The following is a 15,488-nucleotide window of genomic DNA, read 5'->3' on the forward strand; positions in this document are numbered from 1 at the left end:
TAATATAATTAACTTCACAAACTTTTAATATGCTCTCCATATATTTGGTATAATAAATTGAAGAAAATAATGAACATCAAATACATCTATTAATAAACTATTCAAACAACGGTTATTTTCTTAGTGTAATATAATTCAAATCAAATTTTAAATTAATTAATTTAATCTCAAAATTAAATTTAAATTTAAATATCTTGAAATAAAAAATCAGAGGGGATTTATACAGGAGTATATCTTACCATACAAATATGAGAAAAACAGGAAAAATCGTTCATTTCTCCGAAGCCGGCTTGTGAGCATACGACGACAGCCGGAGGCTATATATAGAAGATCCTCCCGTATCCCGTTATTCGTTCACTCCCGGACGCTAGCCCTCCCCTCGAGGAAGATCAAATCCCTGGGTTTGCGAGGTTAGTTGAGTTTCTCAAACCCAAAACCCTAACAATTTTCGTACTTTTCATTGATCATTCTTTCGAGACTGAACGCGCTCTTCCTTTTATTTGTGGGCTTTCGTATATAGCGGCTGTGAAGTTATTAGATTTTGGTAGAGATTCTACTGTTTTCTTGTTTTGCGTCATGGAATTCGATGGGTCCTTTTCTTTGTTGTCATCGATTCTTTTTGGGTCTTGTTCTATTACTTCGTTGATTTGGTCACTAGCTGTTCCTTTAGTTTCGTTGCTTACAGACTATGTTATTTTTCGGTCCTTAAAGGTATATGGCCACTAATATGAGAAGGAGAGGTCTATCATGCCAAGGCTTTACTATAAGTAGCCTCCCTCTTTCATCTTCTCCCTCATACTGAGGAGAGTCGGTCTGTTATTCGTCTAACCGTGTATTATTATTATGTTTAATAAAAATCGGTCTTCTTTACCGCTAAAGAACCTATATGTTAAGTCCGGGCTTTTACGTGCTCTTTTAACAAGCCCTTCCCAGTGAGTAAGGAAGCAGTATAAGGTTTAAATGAAAAGAAGGAACTTGATTTTATTGGGACGTCGCTTGGCTCCCTGGTTATATCTAATATGTAAATCCAATGCCATGTTTTTTAAAGTGTGAGAAGAATGTTTTTGAAATATGCTATTTATCTTCCTTTCTTCCCAGGGATGATTTGAAATGGATACAATTATATGTCATGTTATATAAGCATTTCGATCTCAACTAGTTCTCAGTAGTTATGTCTTGCTATTTTAGGAGTGAGAATGGCTTCAAAACGCATTAATAAGGAATTGAGGGACTTACAGAAGGATCCTCCGGTTTCCTGTAGCGCTGGTACGCATCGAAATCATCTTATCTGAATTTTTGTTTCCTTTTGTTTTACTAACTTACAACCTAGCTTGTGTGCGCTGTAGCAGCCATATGTTGTGCTGTGCATAGTATAACCAATCACAACCAAAATTTATATTTACTATGATTTAGTGGTAGTAAGTTATGTATTGTGCATATCATATGTACAGGCCCTGTTGGTGAAGATATGTTTCATTGGCAAGCCACAATTATGGGCCCAGCAGACAGTCCTTATGCTGGGGGTGTATTCCTGGTGAACATCCACTTTCCCCCAGATTATCCATTCAAGCCACCCAAGGTAATTAATTCACAATGCTTAATTTGATAGAGCTCTATGGACTCCTTATCAATCAGCTAATGCAAGTAGTCTAGTTAGTTTTTCCCCGTTACACATACACACGCATTAAGTTTTGCAATATGAGACGATTCTCGTTTAGTAATTGGTTGTTTTGAACAGGTTTCCTTTAGAACAAAGGTATATCACCCAAACATTAACAGCAATGGAAGTATCTGTCTTGACATTCTGAAAGAGCAGTGGAGCCCTGCTCTTACAGTTTCTAAGGTATAATGCCTTTCTATATCTCCATGCAAATCTCCCTTAAGTTTTGTCAAAATAAGATGTACAAACCTTGATTTGTGGTGAGTAATGGAATGATGCATGCAGGTGCTGCTGTCAATATGCTCACTGCTCACTGATCCAAACCCAGATGACCCTTTGGTGCCTGAGATTGCTCACATCTACAAGAACGACAAAGCCAAATATGAAACTACGGCCCGTTCTTGGACTCAAAAATATGCCATGAATTAGCTTAGCCCTCCCCCCCCGGGCGGGGGGCCGGGGGCTTTTGCTCAGAAACAGTTAGTGCTTCGCGCTATCATCATTTCGTAATAATCCGTCCAAGCTGTATGAATGTTGAACAACTCTCTAGCCTTGTAGCTATTGACTTCAATTTCAAGCGTTTATTTTACTTTTGTGTCTGGTGGTAGCCTATATATCTTCTCATCATTAATTACTAAATGTGGAATCCATGTGTTATATACTTTGATTAAATAAGCTTTACTTTTATGGTTTATAAATAATAAGATATCCTGTATATCATAGATATATATATATATATATATATATATTGATTCTGTAGTGGCTCAATCGTTTTCTGCTCACTTCGCTGAGTTCGAGTCAAAAAAACTCAGAAGAGTCTTGTTTCAAACAAAGCGGGAATGGAAGATTAGTCGTCGAGGATACTTAAATCTCTGGCATTATGAACGCTTACAAAGAAGAAAACTGTAATTTGAACGTATATACATAATGGCTTTGGGCACATCCGCCGCCTTGTTAACGTTCCTCGGCACCCAAGCATCAAACTTCTCAACATCCAAGGCTTCAAAACGCAAGGCCAACTTGCACCCGAATCACACACTCTTCCCCCAAGCCCGATCGCACAGAACCTGGAAGCGCTCCACCGTTTCCTCATTAGCCACATGCACAGCAAGTCGCATGTCGACAACATTTCCTCCTCTTCAAATTTTCAAAAGATGGTATTGCATTCCTACAAAGGATCTCGTCACCATTGCAATGTGTGCCACATCCACAACCGCCAAAGCCTCTGGCGATCAGCGAGATTGGACGAGGCTCAGTTTTACTCTGTTCGAGTTGTCCTAGTATTCCTCTCCCTCGTCCTTCTTGTCACTGTCCTGGCATATTGTTACATTGTTAAGAGCGCAAAGGTCAGCTTTAAAATAGTATTCTTTTAAGATGTTCGGTTCTTGAAGTTATCCAATTGAGTACCCGTTGTCCTTTTTAGTTGCTGAGAAGCATGAGTCCTGAGGAGTGGGCGAGGTGTTTCGAATATGAGGATTCTGGTTTTTGCTTGAGCGACTCTATAATATTAAGGCATGTGAGAGACATTCTGAGTGTTCTTTTTCACTGTTAGTGACCAGATTTATTCTTGGAAGTCAAATGTCACTTGATCACCGAAGTTTTTTCTCGCCTGATATAATACCATGGATTTTTGCTTCTGAATTCTTTGTTGTTTCATGTTAGTTTAACTGTTGTTGCAGAAACAAAATAATCATAATCATAATGATGAGATCGATGATTTAAGGGGTGATTCTGATTTTCGTACAAACGTATCAAGGGTAGGGAGAACTAGAGTCCTGGAGTTAGGGAAGAGCTCTGTGGGACGTGGCCGGGGCTGAAGGCATTGGGATAAAGATGATAGGAGAAGGGATGAAGATTAGAGTCAGGAAATGATGGAACAGGCCAGCGGTGGTTCCAGGAATGAAAATGTTAATAAAGATGATGTCTTTTGATGATGAATCACAATACACGATGATTCTCATGCAGGCTTAGGTCAAAGAGGTGTTGGATTGTATAATAAAGCTGGACACTACGAATAGAAAACGTATGAAGCAAAGTATGAAGGGAGAACCTCTCTTTTTTAATGGAAACATGAATTTCACATTAATATAAAAAGTAATAACATATAAAGAGTCGAGGAGAAATTGAGCATCCCAAAGAAAGTATGAAATATGCCACAGAGGATGGATATCAAGCGTAATGATCTTAGCATGAGATGGTTTCATGTAAGAACGTCTCATGTTGCTGATCTGGACAAGAAAATTGCAGCGGCTGACATAGATGATGATTATGATGACTTCTTTAATTTAATGATGCTCAGGTTGAAGGCTGTGATGATAGTAGAAATATGAAGGAGGAACATCCTAATTTTGCACTAAAATCCAATAATGAAGTTCATAAGGCCTCCCTTGACTATTTTGATGCCGAAACCAAGGATGATGTTGTTGCAGAGAATGCTGAGATGGCCTCCTCCCCGAACGAAAAAAAATTCCCATGATGTAAAACCAAATGCTCCACACGTAAAGCCTCATTAATGGACAGCCAATCCGTAAACCACCAGTAAAAACAAAAAGAAAACCCAGGCGTCGAAATTTCAGGTGAATACATATTCCCTATTTGTGTTCTTAGTTTATTTCCTAGTCACATTCTCTAAGTACTAGCAATGCCATCTCTGCAATGCAACTTCCAAAAAGATTAGTAATTCTGTGACCTTTAGATAATCATACAATTATTCTTGTACAGAAGGCAAATGTAAAGAACTCAACAAAGAGAAGTACCGCCTAAGCAAAAGACTGACTGATGAGGATAATTGCAAGCTCAGATAGCATTCAAAGGAAGTTTCTCTGAAAGGTTCCAGCAGAAAACCTTGAAGATAAGCCCTCACCCATGCTTTCAGGATCCAATCTCACACTCTTCCTCCCAGCCGTGAGATCCTTTTCACGGTCCCAAGGCTTCCATGGATGATTACCCACCCATTCTTCTTTCTCTGCTTCTTGTTTCCGCTTTGATTTCTTCTTAGACTTGCCAGTAAGCTCTTCTTGGTGCTTTTGTACCAATGATTTTGACCTCTTCGCTTTATTGTATTTGTCCACCAACTCTGCATCCTCACTAGCCCTTTTCTTGGCCTCGTCATTTGAGGCAAGCGCAGTAGCCTCATTGTATGCCTCTAAATAACTGCCATGAAAATATCATTACGATACAAGACCAACAGAAAACTAAAACAAAGCTATCTACTCTGAATATGACGTTTTGTTATTGTCAGTGAAAAACAAGTCAATGAACCAATAATTCGCCTCTAGCAATTCCACACACAGGTATCCACTCAGCAAAATTCTAACAAAACTAAAACTTCCAACATGTGGTGGTCATCTTGGAGTCAGTGACCACCATGCAGTCATCCCAAAATGAAGTATCAATTACAAACTTCAACATATAAATTAATAATTAATAATCTAATTAAATCAAAACACATAACTAGCACTGGCGTCGCTTTATGGAGACCCAAATCTCCTTAATTCATGCTCTAAACAGAAGGGAAGCAAAATTGACCACCAAAAGCACTTTTGAATAGAATACATACTTCATCTTTGCTTTCTGGGCTCTGTCTGATGGAGTATCCGTCCAAGCACTGGTATCACCACGGCCTTCCTTTGAGCTCCGGCTGAACTTAGTCGTTTGTGTGGGCATACCAGGCTGAAACATCAAACAAATGGTCTTCATTTAGCGAAATCACCGAAATATTAATAGATAGAGCTCCCTTTACACAAATCAAAATGTTCACTGCTATGGTTGTGACTATTTCCCACCTTTTGGAAAAAAGAGAGACCATATTTCAATATTTCTTTATACTTTCAAGCTCATACTCTCTTGATCTTATAAGTGCTGATGGATTCATTTATAAGCTCTCCTACAGGCCAACAATTGAAGGATCAAGATTACTTACTTTCCTCTCAGGAGGCAGTGTTGTCATCCATTCATCTCTTTTTAGTTCCTCTTTGACCTCTGTCTCTGCCAGAAGCACATCATCACCTTCCATTGATATACCTGCCAACAAGCTTCCTAACAATAAGATAACAAACTCTAGAAGTACTGACACCCGATTACCAACACTGCCGCACTCACATGCAATCGGAATTAACACTTCAGCACTGTGTTTGCAATACATATTACAAGGGTAGGCCATGCAATCGGAAAGTTCGTGTGGTATACCTATGTTCCCTCAAAATGTAAACTAGCACCATCAAAGGAAAGAGCACACCACAAAAAGATTACAGCTGAATTAACACTTTAGCACTGTGTTTAGTTATTAATGCATAACAGGCAACACTCCATCAAGTGCCCTGGTCACTAATCACTATACATCCTAAAGCACCTTCTCCCAGCGGCACAAAGCAAGACAATCCAAATTAAGAACAAAATAAAAAAAAGCTTTTTTAATATCAGTCCAATTTCTGTATAAGACAAGAAAAGAATATACATCAGTACATTAGTATAAATTTTTATACCCCCACATTAATCCCAGTTCAATGCGTACAAGGTATAAGTAGAAAAGTAAGGGAAAAAACAGCTAAAATCATCCCCTCTAATAAACTATACGTTATATCCTACAAATTGCAAATCTATTTCTTCTTTTATTAGCAAGGTCAATAATAGACATTAGATTGTTCAAGGCTCCCATGTACTCTTATTTCTTTTTATTTTCCCCACCTCTATCATTCTTCCCACCCTGATATGCAAGAAATTAAAACTAAATAAAATAAGCCACCTTGTGATCTTCGCCAGAGTGCAGCCTCACGCATAGCTTTGAACTCAGCCTGCAGACACATAAAAGGTATTGGTCATGGAAGTTATAAGCTAAGCAAGCCAACTATCTGTCGTACCTTTAAATCTTCCTGCTCTTGCTTCTGCTTGATTTTATCATCCATTGCTTTCCTCTGCAAAAGGAACAATGCTGTCTTGTTAAATAGATAAATATCAATTACCATTTGACCAAATACGGTTGCAGCAGCAAGATAACAACTAGCAGAAAGATTCAATGATATTGATGAAGCAAACAAATTTTTCATCAAAACTCTCATCTATTAGTCGCAAAAATAATAAAACATACTCCATAGCAGACTAACTGATGTAAAACAAGAAAGGATTGGAAGGGATGAGAGGTTAGAGAAGAGGAAGAAGAAGAGAGGAGAAGTAGAGGAGCAGGGAGAACGGGAGAAAACTGATCGATGAATTCTAAAAATGCCAAGTCTGATTACAACTGAAACCCTAGACTATTTATAAGGAAGAAACAAAATAAATAAAAGAAATAAAATGAGGAGAGTGGGGTGAGTGGGGTAACTGCCCACTCTCTAAAATACAAAAATAATTAAACAAAACAAAACAAAAATAAAATAATTAGTTAATCTGCATCATTTCTCCCCGGGTTGGAAGAACTCGCCACTGGAGAGTTGGACAGCTGGAAGTCATCAAGGAAGGCGGGGTCCATACGACGAAATTCGTCCTCGGTGAGCCATGTGGCGTCTGCATCAGTGCAGCCTTTCCAACGAACGAGGTAACGACTTATGGGACCTGCTGGAGTGGATATCGTCTGCTCATCCATCACGGCATCAATGGCTGGGGCAGGCGGCGCAACCTTGGGCAACGGTGGAGTTGGGGCTTGGTAGGTCGAGGTACCTGCAGAATCATCAGAACACAAAGGGGGTGGCTCGAAAGTGCCCCGGTAAGGAACAAGATCCTCAACATTAAATACTGGACTGATAGCCATATCTGGAGGTAACTCTAATAAGTATGCATTGGGCCCTAACTTCTTGGAAATGCAAAATGGGCTAGAGGCACGGGCATGCAGCTTCTTGTAAGGCCTCTTTGGAAAACGCTCAGGCCGTATACGAGCCATGACAAGATCGCCAACATCGAACTCCTGGTGACGTCGATGGACATTAGCAGCTACCTTATACCTGTCATTATTTAAAGTTAACTTACGCCTAACCTCAGCATGAATATCGTGAAGGCGATGTGCAAAGGTCTCGGCGGACTCAGAAGGGCGAGCAGACAGGGGAAGGGGAACAAGGTCAACAGGCTGCTTTGGGTTGTAACCTTGAACAATTTGGAATGGGCTTTTGCCAGTGGATCTATTGACCGAGTTATTGTAAGCAAATTCAGCTATAGGCAAGACTAAATCCCAGTTACCAAGCTTATCGCCAACTAAACTACGGAGCAGGTCACCTAAGCTACGGTTAGTCACTTCAGTCTGTCCGTCAGTCTGAGGGTGGAAAGCAGACGAGAACTTCAGTTGTGTACCGAATAGCTTCCAAAGGGTCTTCCAAAAACAGCTGACAAACTTGACATCCCTATCAGAGACGATAGTGGTAGGCAAACCGTGAAGACGCACAACCTCTCGAAAGAAAAGCTTTGCCAGATGTGAGGCATCGGTAGTCCTAGTGCACGGAATAAAATGTGCCATCTTTGAGAATCTATCAACCACAACCAAGACAGAGTCGTGCCCTCTCACTGTCTTAGGCAATCCAAGCACGAAATCCATGCTAATGTCCTTCCAAGGTGCCTCAGGAACAGGAAGAGGCGTGTACAATCCAGTATTCCTCTTCTTTGCTTTGGCCGTATGGCATGTACGACACTGGGAAAGGATTCGAGCAACATCACGCTTAAGGGAAGGCCAGTAGAACCTATCTTCAACCAGGACCGTAGTCTTCTGAACACCGAAGTGTCCGGCTAACCCTCCAGCATGCAATTCCCAAACAAGAAAATCACGTACTGACGTGCGGGGAATGCACAATCTTGTCCCACGGAATAGGTAGCCATCATTGATAAGGAAATCCACATGATCGTGGCGGTTGCCATCTTTAACCTCGTTATAAATTATGCCAAAGTCAGGACACGAGGTGTACTCATCCTTGAGCCTGTCAAAGCCCACGACACTAACCGTCAGAGTGTTGAGAACGTGGATTCTTCGGCTAAGAGCGTCAGCTACTTTGTTCTCTACCCCTGGGCGGTGCTTGACCACGAAGGTAAATTCCTGAATGAATTCACTCCACTTGGCATGTTTGGCATTCAAGTGCCGTTGGGAGCTAAGGAACTTGAGAGACTGGTGGTCTGAGTAGATAACAAACTGTTGGGGAAAGAGATAGTACTTCCAATGTTCCAAAGAACGAACAATGGCGTAGAACTCCTTCTCGTACGTGGAGTATTTTTGCTTGGCCTCATTAAGCTTCTCACTGAAGTAGACAACGGGGTGGCCTTCTTGGCTTAGAACGCCTCCTATCCCAACCCCGGATGCATCGCACGCAACTTCAAAGCACTTGTTGAAATCAGGTAAAGCCAGGACAGGAGCACTTGAGAGTTTCTCCTTAATAGTGTTGAAAGCTGTAGAGGCCGTGGGAGTCCAATTGAACTTATCCTTCTTCAGGCAGTCAGTAATTGGCGACATAAGGGTGCTGAAGTCTTTGATAAAACGCCGATAGAAGGATGCAAGCCCATGGAAGCTGCGGGCTTCATGTAGTGTTTGCGGTTCTGGCCAATCTTGGATAGCTCGGACTTTTGCAGGGTCTGCGGACAAGCCTTGTTCTGAGACGATAAATCCGAGAAACATAACTTGATTCTGTAGGAAGGAGCACTTTGGCAGGTTGAGATAAAACTTCTCCTTCCTAAGGGTCAGAAACACCTGTCTAAGGTGGTGTAAGTGGTCATCTCTGGACTTACTAAAAACCAGAATGTCATCAAAGTAGACAACCACGAACTTTCCTAGATAGGGCTGCAGCATATGCGTCATCACTCGCATGAACGTACTCGGGGCGTTCGTTAAACCGAATGGCATAACGAGCCACTCGTACAGTCCATCTTGTGTCTTGAACGCAGTCTTCCACTCATCCCCTGGTCTGATTCGAATCTGATGGTAACCACTACGAAGATCAAGTTTGGAGAACCACTTAGATCCAGACACTAAATCAAGCATGTCCTCTAACCTAGGGATCGGGAACCTGTACTTGACAGTTATCTTGTTTATGGCTCGACTATCAACACACATTCTCCACGAGCCGTCTTTCTTCGGAGTCAGAAGGGCAGGGACAGCACAAGGACTGAGGCTATGCTGGATATAGCCCTTCTCAAGCAAGCTGTTAACCTGACGATTGAGCTCTTCCCGATCTTTAGGGTTCATCCTGTAGTGTGGAAGGTTGGGGAGCTGTGATCCTGGAACCAAATCGATTGCATGCTGGATGTTCCTCATGGGTGGCAAGTCAGGAGGTAACTCCTCAGGTGCAACATCTTTAAACTCATCCAAGAGTTGGGTCACTTCTTTTGGGAAGTTGTCAGGTGTTGGTGCAGGAGGAGAAATGACTTTAGAAACAACAGCAAGGATGACATCAACCTCTCTACTTTCTTCGATGAATTGCTTTTCCGGAAGGAGGTGAAGGTTGATAGGTTTAGAAGTGGATCCTTTCGTGGGGATTAGACCTTTTACTTTAGGCTCAGGTTTGGCAGGACGGAGTAAGATGGTCTTGCCCTCATGTTTGAAGATGTGGTTGTTCGCTCGGCCTTGGATAGTGACATCATGGTCATATAGCCACGGGCGTCCTAAAAGAATATGAGACACATCCATAGGAATCACAACACATAAAACATCCTCCTTATAGTCACCCAACTGGAGTGGAACTCGACACTGCTGAGTGATAAGCAATGAAGTGTTGTCAACCCATGCAACTCGGAAAAGCTTAGCAATTTGCTCTGTCTTAAGTCCAAGACGAGCAACACCTCGACTAGAGATCACATTCCTTTCACTTCCACTATCAATAACTAGCTTGCATGACTTATCACCGCACTTCACGAAGGTGTGGAAGATACTGTTCCGTTTCCATGAGTCATCTGGCGTTGGGACAGTCAGGAGGCATCGCATCACTCTAAGATGACCCAATGGCATGTCATCACAATTAATTTCGTCGTCCACATCAGAAGGAATATCGACAGGGTCAATGACGATGTTTGACTCGCTCTCGAGTAGTGCATCATCTTGAGATTCGATAAGCAATGCACGTTGCGGGCACTTTGAAGCAATGTGTCCCTTAGAGTGACACTTGAAACACTCTATCGATGGGCTACCTGTGCGAGTGTTCGAGGCTAATGACTCTCTTGGTCTAGAAGCGCTTGGTCCTGAAAATTGTTGACTTACCCGCTGATTGCCCGAAACAGTGGAGCTGCGTGTTGGATAAGACTCTAATCCAGAGAAGCTGGGACGCCTGAAAGAGGGATACTTAGGCAGGGAGTCAATGTCGATAGCCTTATGATATGCTTCCTCTAAAGTGTAAGGACGGTTTACTCTGAGCTCCCTCTGTATGTCATCCCTAAGGCCGCTGATGAACCTCTCAATAACCACAAAACTCGGCTCATTTAAGTCATTGCGGATCAGAAGGTCATCGTATCGAGAGATGTAGTCGGCTGCCGATGAGGTTCCCTGCTTGAGGTTGTTCAATTGGTTGAAAAGCATGCTTAAGTGACTGACCGGCACGTACTTTTCCTTAAGCTTCAACTTCATCTCCTCCCAAGTAGTGACAGGAGGTTGCCCTAGGCGTTCAAGGTTCGTTTGGACGTACTGCCAATACTTCCTTGCGGATCCTACGAGCTTCATCTTAGTAAAACGAACGCGTTGTATGTCACTCATATTGTACCACTCGAAGTAGTCGTCCATGGTGGCTAACCAATCGAGGAAGGCATTCGCATCTAAACGACCATCAAAGTCAGGTGCCTCAACTTTAACCCTCTTCGTCGCATCATCATTGTAGTCTTGCCGAGGGTGTCTCGGTAACGTCTGGGCGGCGACGGGTCTCGTCCATACCTAGGGCGCGCGGCGTATCCTCCATAGGCTCGTCGGTTCACAACATGGGATTCGTAGCGAGCCTCTGTCCCTTGCTCATCCCATGGGTTGTCCTCTTCCTCGAACTATGGGGGAAGGGTCTCAACGTGTAGCGGTTTAGCCTGTGGGTTACGTAGCCCTACAGACAGTTAGGAGCCTTTAGTGTGAGATGGTCCAATGGTGTCAAACTTAAGGTGCGCTTGATTGGTCTCAGGTACATTTCCAAGAATCCCTTCTGCACCTTTACTAAAGACATGCCTATCAATTCTTAGGAGAGAATCTCTAATTTCTTGCTGGGAGGTCCTAAGCTCTTGATTAGATACCTTAAGCTCCTGAGTAGTGGCTCTAAGCTCCTGACACTGGGAGTTATATTCTTGCTTAATCTCGGCCAAAGATTCCTTAAGGCATTTGGTAAGTTCATTCAGTTTTAGTTCAAAGGTCTGAAGTCTCTGGTCCATTTGGGATTGAAGGGAGCTAACACGAGGTTCTAAAGATTGAAGTGTTTGGTCTAAGGTGTCTTGTCTATTTTCAATATCACGAATAGTCATGCAGTAGATAGGCGAAAGCTAACAACAAATAATGAAGCAAGTAAAGAGCTACTAATAAAATGAAAATAAATTCTTCCTCCCTTTTTTTTTTTTTGCTTTTTTTTCTTCTTTTTTTTCCTTTCTTTTTTTTTTTAAACAAATGAAAATGCTAATAAAATATAATAACTACGGTAGACAATAATCAATAAAATGGCAAAAGCAAACTAGTAACCTCTAGTATGTCAAATTAGCCACAGTAAGTTAAAGAGAGGGTCAATTGCGCCTTACCAACACACTTAAAGATACCAGAAAAAATTACCCCAAAGTGTCTAAATGATTCTGTGGCCGAAGTGAAAATTTTGACAAAATCCGGGTCCAGAAGTGTAATTTCCTCCAACAAATAGAGTCAGACAGTAAAATTTCAAAACCTGGGGTGAATCCGAAATTTTCTGGAAATTATGGGCCAGAATGTGTAATTTTCGCTAAAACTGAATCTGAGCCGCAGAGGTACGGAGGCGCGTGGATATCACGCGCATAGATTCTTCCGGAGTGTGTAGGCGCGTGGAATCTCCGTTGACCGTGAAATTCTGGTGGCTGGCCGTGTTCCTCGTGACGAAGGCGATGGCGGTGGTTTCGTGGCAAACGGAAGTTGGACAAGTGAGATCTGGGCCTTCAAAGTGACGCTGATGGTGACGCTGGCTCGTGAAGGCTGTTTCCGGTGGTTTTTGGTTGTGAAACTTTGAGATCTGGACGGACTGTTGCCTACGGTGAGAATGGAAGTGGCGGCGCGGTGAACGGTTGTCGGAGAGTGAGCGAACAATGGTGAAGGAGCGGTGGGTTGTTTGACTAAGGGCGTGTTTGGGCGTTTCAAAAATCAAAAGACACAAGGGAAACCTGGCTCTGGTACCAAAATTGATGTAAAACAAGAAAGGATTGGAAGGGATGAGAGGTTAGAGAAGAGGAAGAAGAAGAGAGGAGAAGTAGAGGAGCAGGGAGAACAGGAGAAAACTGATCGATGAATTCTAAAAATGCCAAGTCTGATTACAACTGAAACCCTAGACTATTTATAAGGAAGAAACAAAATAAATAAAAGAAATAAAATGAGGAGAGTGGGGTGAGTGGGGTAACTGCCCACTCTCTAAAATACAAAAATAATTAAACAAAACAAAACAATAATAAAATAATTAGTTAATCTGCATCACTAACCTTGTTTGGATCTTGTAACTCTTTAAATGCTTTATTTATCTTAATAAATGCTTGGTGGGCTAAAGGATGAGAGCATTTGTCAGGGTGAACCAAGAGTGATATCTTCCAGAACCTAAGAGGCATTGAACAAGATAATAAAAACAGTGAAACGACCTTGATTCTATATGGCACTCCATATCAGAATAATGCTTAAAATAGCAGGAGAGTAGTAATTTGATCAGTATAGGAAGTATCATACAAGTACAAGAGGCCATGAATAAAAATATGAAGTTATCAGAAGAAAAATTCCCAGCATTCAGGTCTGATGCTCAAATGTTAGCATTAGTATGATGTATAGACTCTTGATTGAGTATTGCAGGCAACAATCAAACTTGAGTAAAGTAGTGTGCACGACCTCACCAGACATGAAGGTTCTTTTCCTAGTTTAAATAATATCAAAACGGTACTCTGTTTTTGGCACAACAAGACCTCAAATTAACATTGGTATGTATTCCTTCGCAAGATTCTCATTTAATTTGATAGAGGCTGGATTTGTAGTCCCATCTACTTTAATACTACATGAATCTACATCAATTCTTCATGTAGGATTGACGTGTTTCCTTTTCAAAGTCCAGTTGTCCACACCTCAAAAATTTCCCTTTTTATCTAACCTTCACCATCTTCAAGGAAACCTTTTCATCCAATTCGAAGAAAAAAAAATCCCATTCTTCCTTTTTGTAGCAGAGCTTATGATGTAGCATGGGAAAGAACCTAAAAGGTAAATTCCTAAAATTGACACCATGCCTTTACATAGGCCAATAAAAGTTCCTATTTGTAGTATGACAACTAACGTAAGCTCAAGACTAAGCAACCTAAACATAGCCCTCAAGAAATCCCAGTTCAAAACAAGACATAAAATATCAGTCCTACCACAATATAAGATATCACAAAGACCCAGGCAACTGATTTTGAAATTTCAAAAGCACTAAGTAATAAATAAGCCATCAACTCAGACTACAAATAACAAATTAACTCAATGAACATAATCATTATCCACTCATGCCGCATTAGTTTGGCGCCCTTAGATCTATAACTTTCTCTTTGGCTGTACTCTTCAGAGACTTAAACTGAGAAACAGAACTGAGTGCCTCGCATTTTACTTTTGGGCCTCTTTAGACATATTCCATCTCTTTCTGTGATCATATGTGACTATTTGACAGTGTCTGGTTCAATTAGTTTAAGCTATGAGATGGATGTGTATTCAAACCAGACTATGAAACTAACTTTGCCCAAATCTAACCTTACTGGTCATTCTATCTGCTCAACAAATTGGATAGGTTTAACCAACCAGATATGCATCAATATCATGTGTGTGACGCTACTCACTCTTTCATATCCCATTTTTTCTTTTCCTTTATGGATTTCAAACAATTTATTCTTCACTCTGACTCTTCTCTCTGCATTAACTCCTTATGCATCAAAGAACATTTTTTTCCTCTCCCTTTTCATATTTTCAGACATCTTTTCCCTCCTTGTCAAACCACAATCTCTCCCTTCAGTTCAGGCAAGCAAAATTCACCAAATGAACATGCCATGCTGACAACTAAGTCAAATTGGTTCTTAAAATTTTTCATCCTGCATCAGAGTTGGCCAGGTAAATAATATTGAAGGAAGAGGACAGAAGTCGAAAGAAAGGGATAATAGAAAGTATTAGGATTCATAACCTCATTAAGGATCATAACATCTCTCCTTCATCTATGAACCTTATAAAGGATAGTTATTAAAGAATCCTGAAAATCTACCTCCTTTAAAGATAAGTCCGTTATTAAGATTAAAAACTGTTAACAAACTTACACACTCAAGTCTTATGCATCACAAATATCCTATTTGTCAATTAATGATATCTATGAGGGAGAACAAACCTTTTCTTTATGTTATCAGTAGACATATTCAGCCCAACCTCCCTCAGTCGACGCAGTGAGAGGAATTTTGTCTCCCTCCACATACTAGGATTTCTTTTCTTTTCTTTTTTTTTTTTGCGCCAAAATTTTTTATTAATAGAGAAGCTCACTACATAAAGTTAACTACTTTTTGTTACTTGCATCAATTAACCTTGCTCCCTAAAATATTTAAAAAAATTTCATAAAAATATTTATAAAAATATTTATAGATTATGCAATAATGAAGCCAAACCTCATATGTGGAATTCAGATTTATTTTTATTTTAAATTTTTAAATAAAACTTAGTATTTAAGTCAAGTAAAACATGAAGCTGCGT

General features: G+C 40.8%; 2 protein-coding genes across 2 annotated transcripts; one reads left to right on the forward strand and one right to left on the reverse strand.

The window, feature by feature from the left end:
- Positions 1 to 282: 282 nt before the first annotated feature.
- LOC114738960 (ubiquitin-conjugating enzyme E2-17 kDa) lies at positions 283 to 2,361 on the forward strand. Its single transcript, XM_028927024.1, has 5 exons — positions 283 to 410; positions 1,189 to 1,266; positions 1,452 to 1,579; positions 1,739 to 1,843; positions 1,946 to 2,361. Exons 2-5 carry the CDS (start codon positions 1,197 to 1,199, stop codon positions 2,087 to 2,089), a joined length of 447 nt encoding a protein of 148 aa, XP_028782857.1. The 5' UTR covers positions 283 to 410; positions 1,189 to 1,196; the 3' UTR covers positions 2,090 to 2,361.
- A 2,073-nt stretch (positions 2,362 to 4,434) lies between these two features.
- Positions 4,435 to 15,215, reverse strand: LOC114738958 (GPALPP motifs-containing protein 1-like). The gene is made up of 7 exons (XM_028927022.1): positions 15,133 to 15,215; positions 13,232 to 13,343; positions 6,520 to 6,573; positions 6,405 to 6,453; positions 5,583 to 5,683; positions 5,220 to 5,332; positions 4,435 to 4,813 (listed from the first exon to the last, which is right to left on the reverse strand). The coding sequence occupies exons 1-7, from the start codon at positions 15,213 to 15,215 to the stop codon at positions 4,468 to 4,470; spliced, it is 858 nt and encodes a 285-aa protein (XP_028782855.1). The 3' UTR covers positions 4,435 to 4,467.
- Positions 15,216 to 15,488: the final 273 nt, after the last annotated feature.

This window comes from Neltuma alba, unplaced genomic scaffold, assembly GCF_004799145.2.
Source record: "Neltuma alba isolate B1F8T4 unplaced genomic scaffold, ASM479914v2 tig00013730_pilon, whole genome shotgun sequence".
Lineage (NCBI taxonomy): Eukaryota > Viridiplantae > Streptophyta > Magnoliopsida > Fabales > Fabaceae > Neltuma > Neltuma alba.

What these genes read in the sequence shown, in the direction of transcription:
- LOC114738960 (XM_028927024.1), top strand. Translation starts at nt 1,197, where the DNA reads ATGGCTTCAAAACGCATTAATAAGGAATTGAGGGACTTACAGAAGGAT. An exon ending in ATCCATTCAAGCCACCCAAG is followed by an intron (nt 1,580 to 1,738) that starts GTAATTAATTCA and finishes TGTTTTGAACAG; the next exon opens with GTTTCCTTTAGAACAAAGGT. An exon ending in CTGCTCTTACAGTTTCTAAG is followed by an intron (nt 1,844 to 1,945) that starts GTATAATGCCTT and finishes TGATGCATGCAG; the next exon opens with GTGCTGCTGTCAATATGCTC.
- LOC114738958 (XM_028927022.1), bottom strand. Translation starts at nt 15,215, where the DNA reads ATGTGGAGGGAGACAAAATTCCTCTCACTGCGTCGACTGAGGGAGGTT. An exon ending in AGTTACAAGATCCAAACAAG is followed by an intron (nt 6,574 to 13,231) that starts GTTAGTGATGCA and finishes TTCCTTTTGCAG; the next exon opens with AGGAAAGCAATGGATGATAA. An exon ending in ACTCTGGCGAAGATCACAAG is followed by an intron (nt 5,684 to 6,404) that starts GTGGCTTATTTT and finishes GCTTGTTGGCAG; the next exon opens with GTATATCAATGGAAGGTGAT.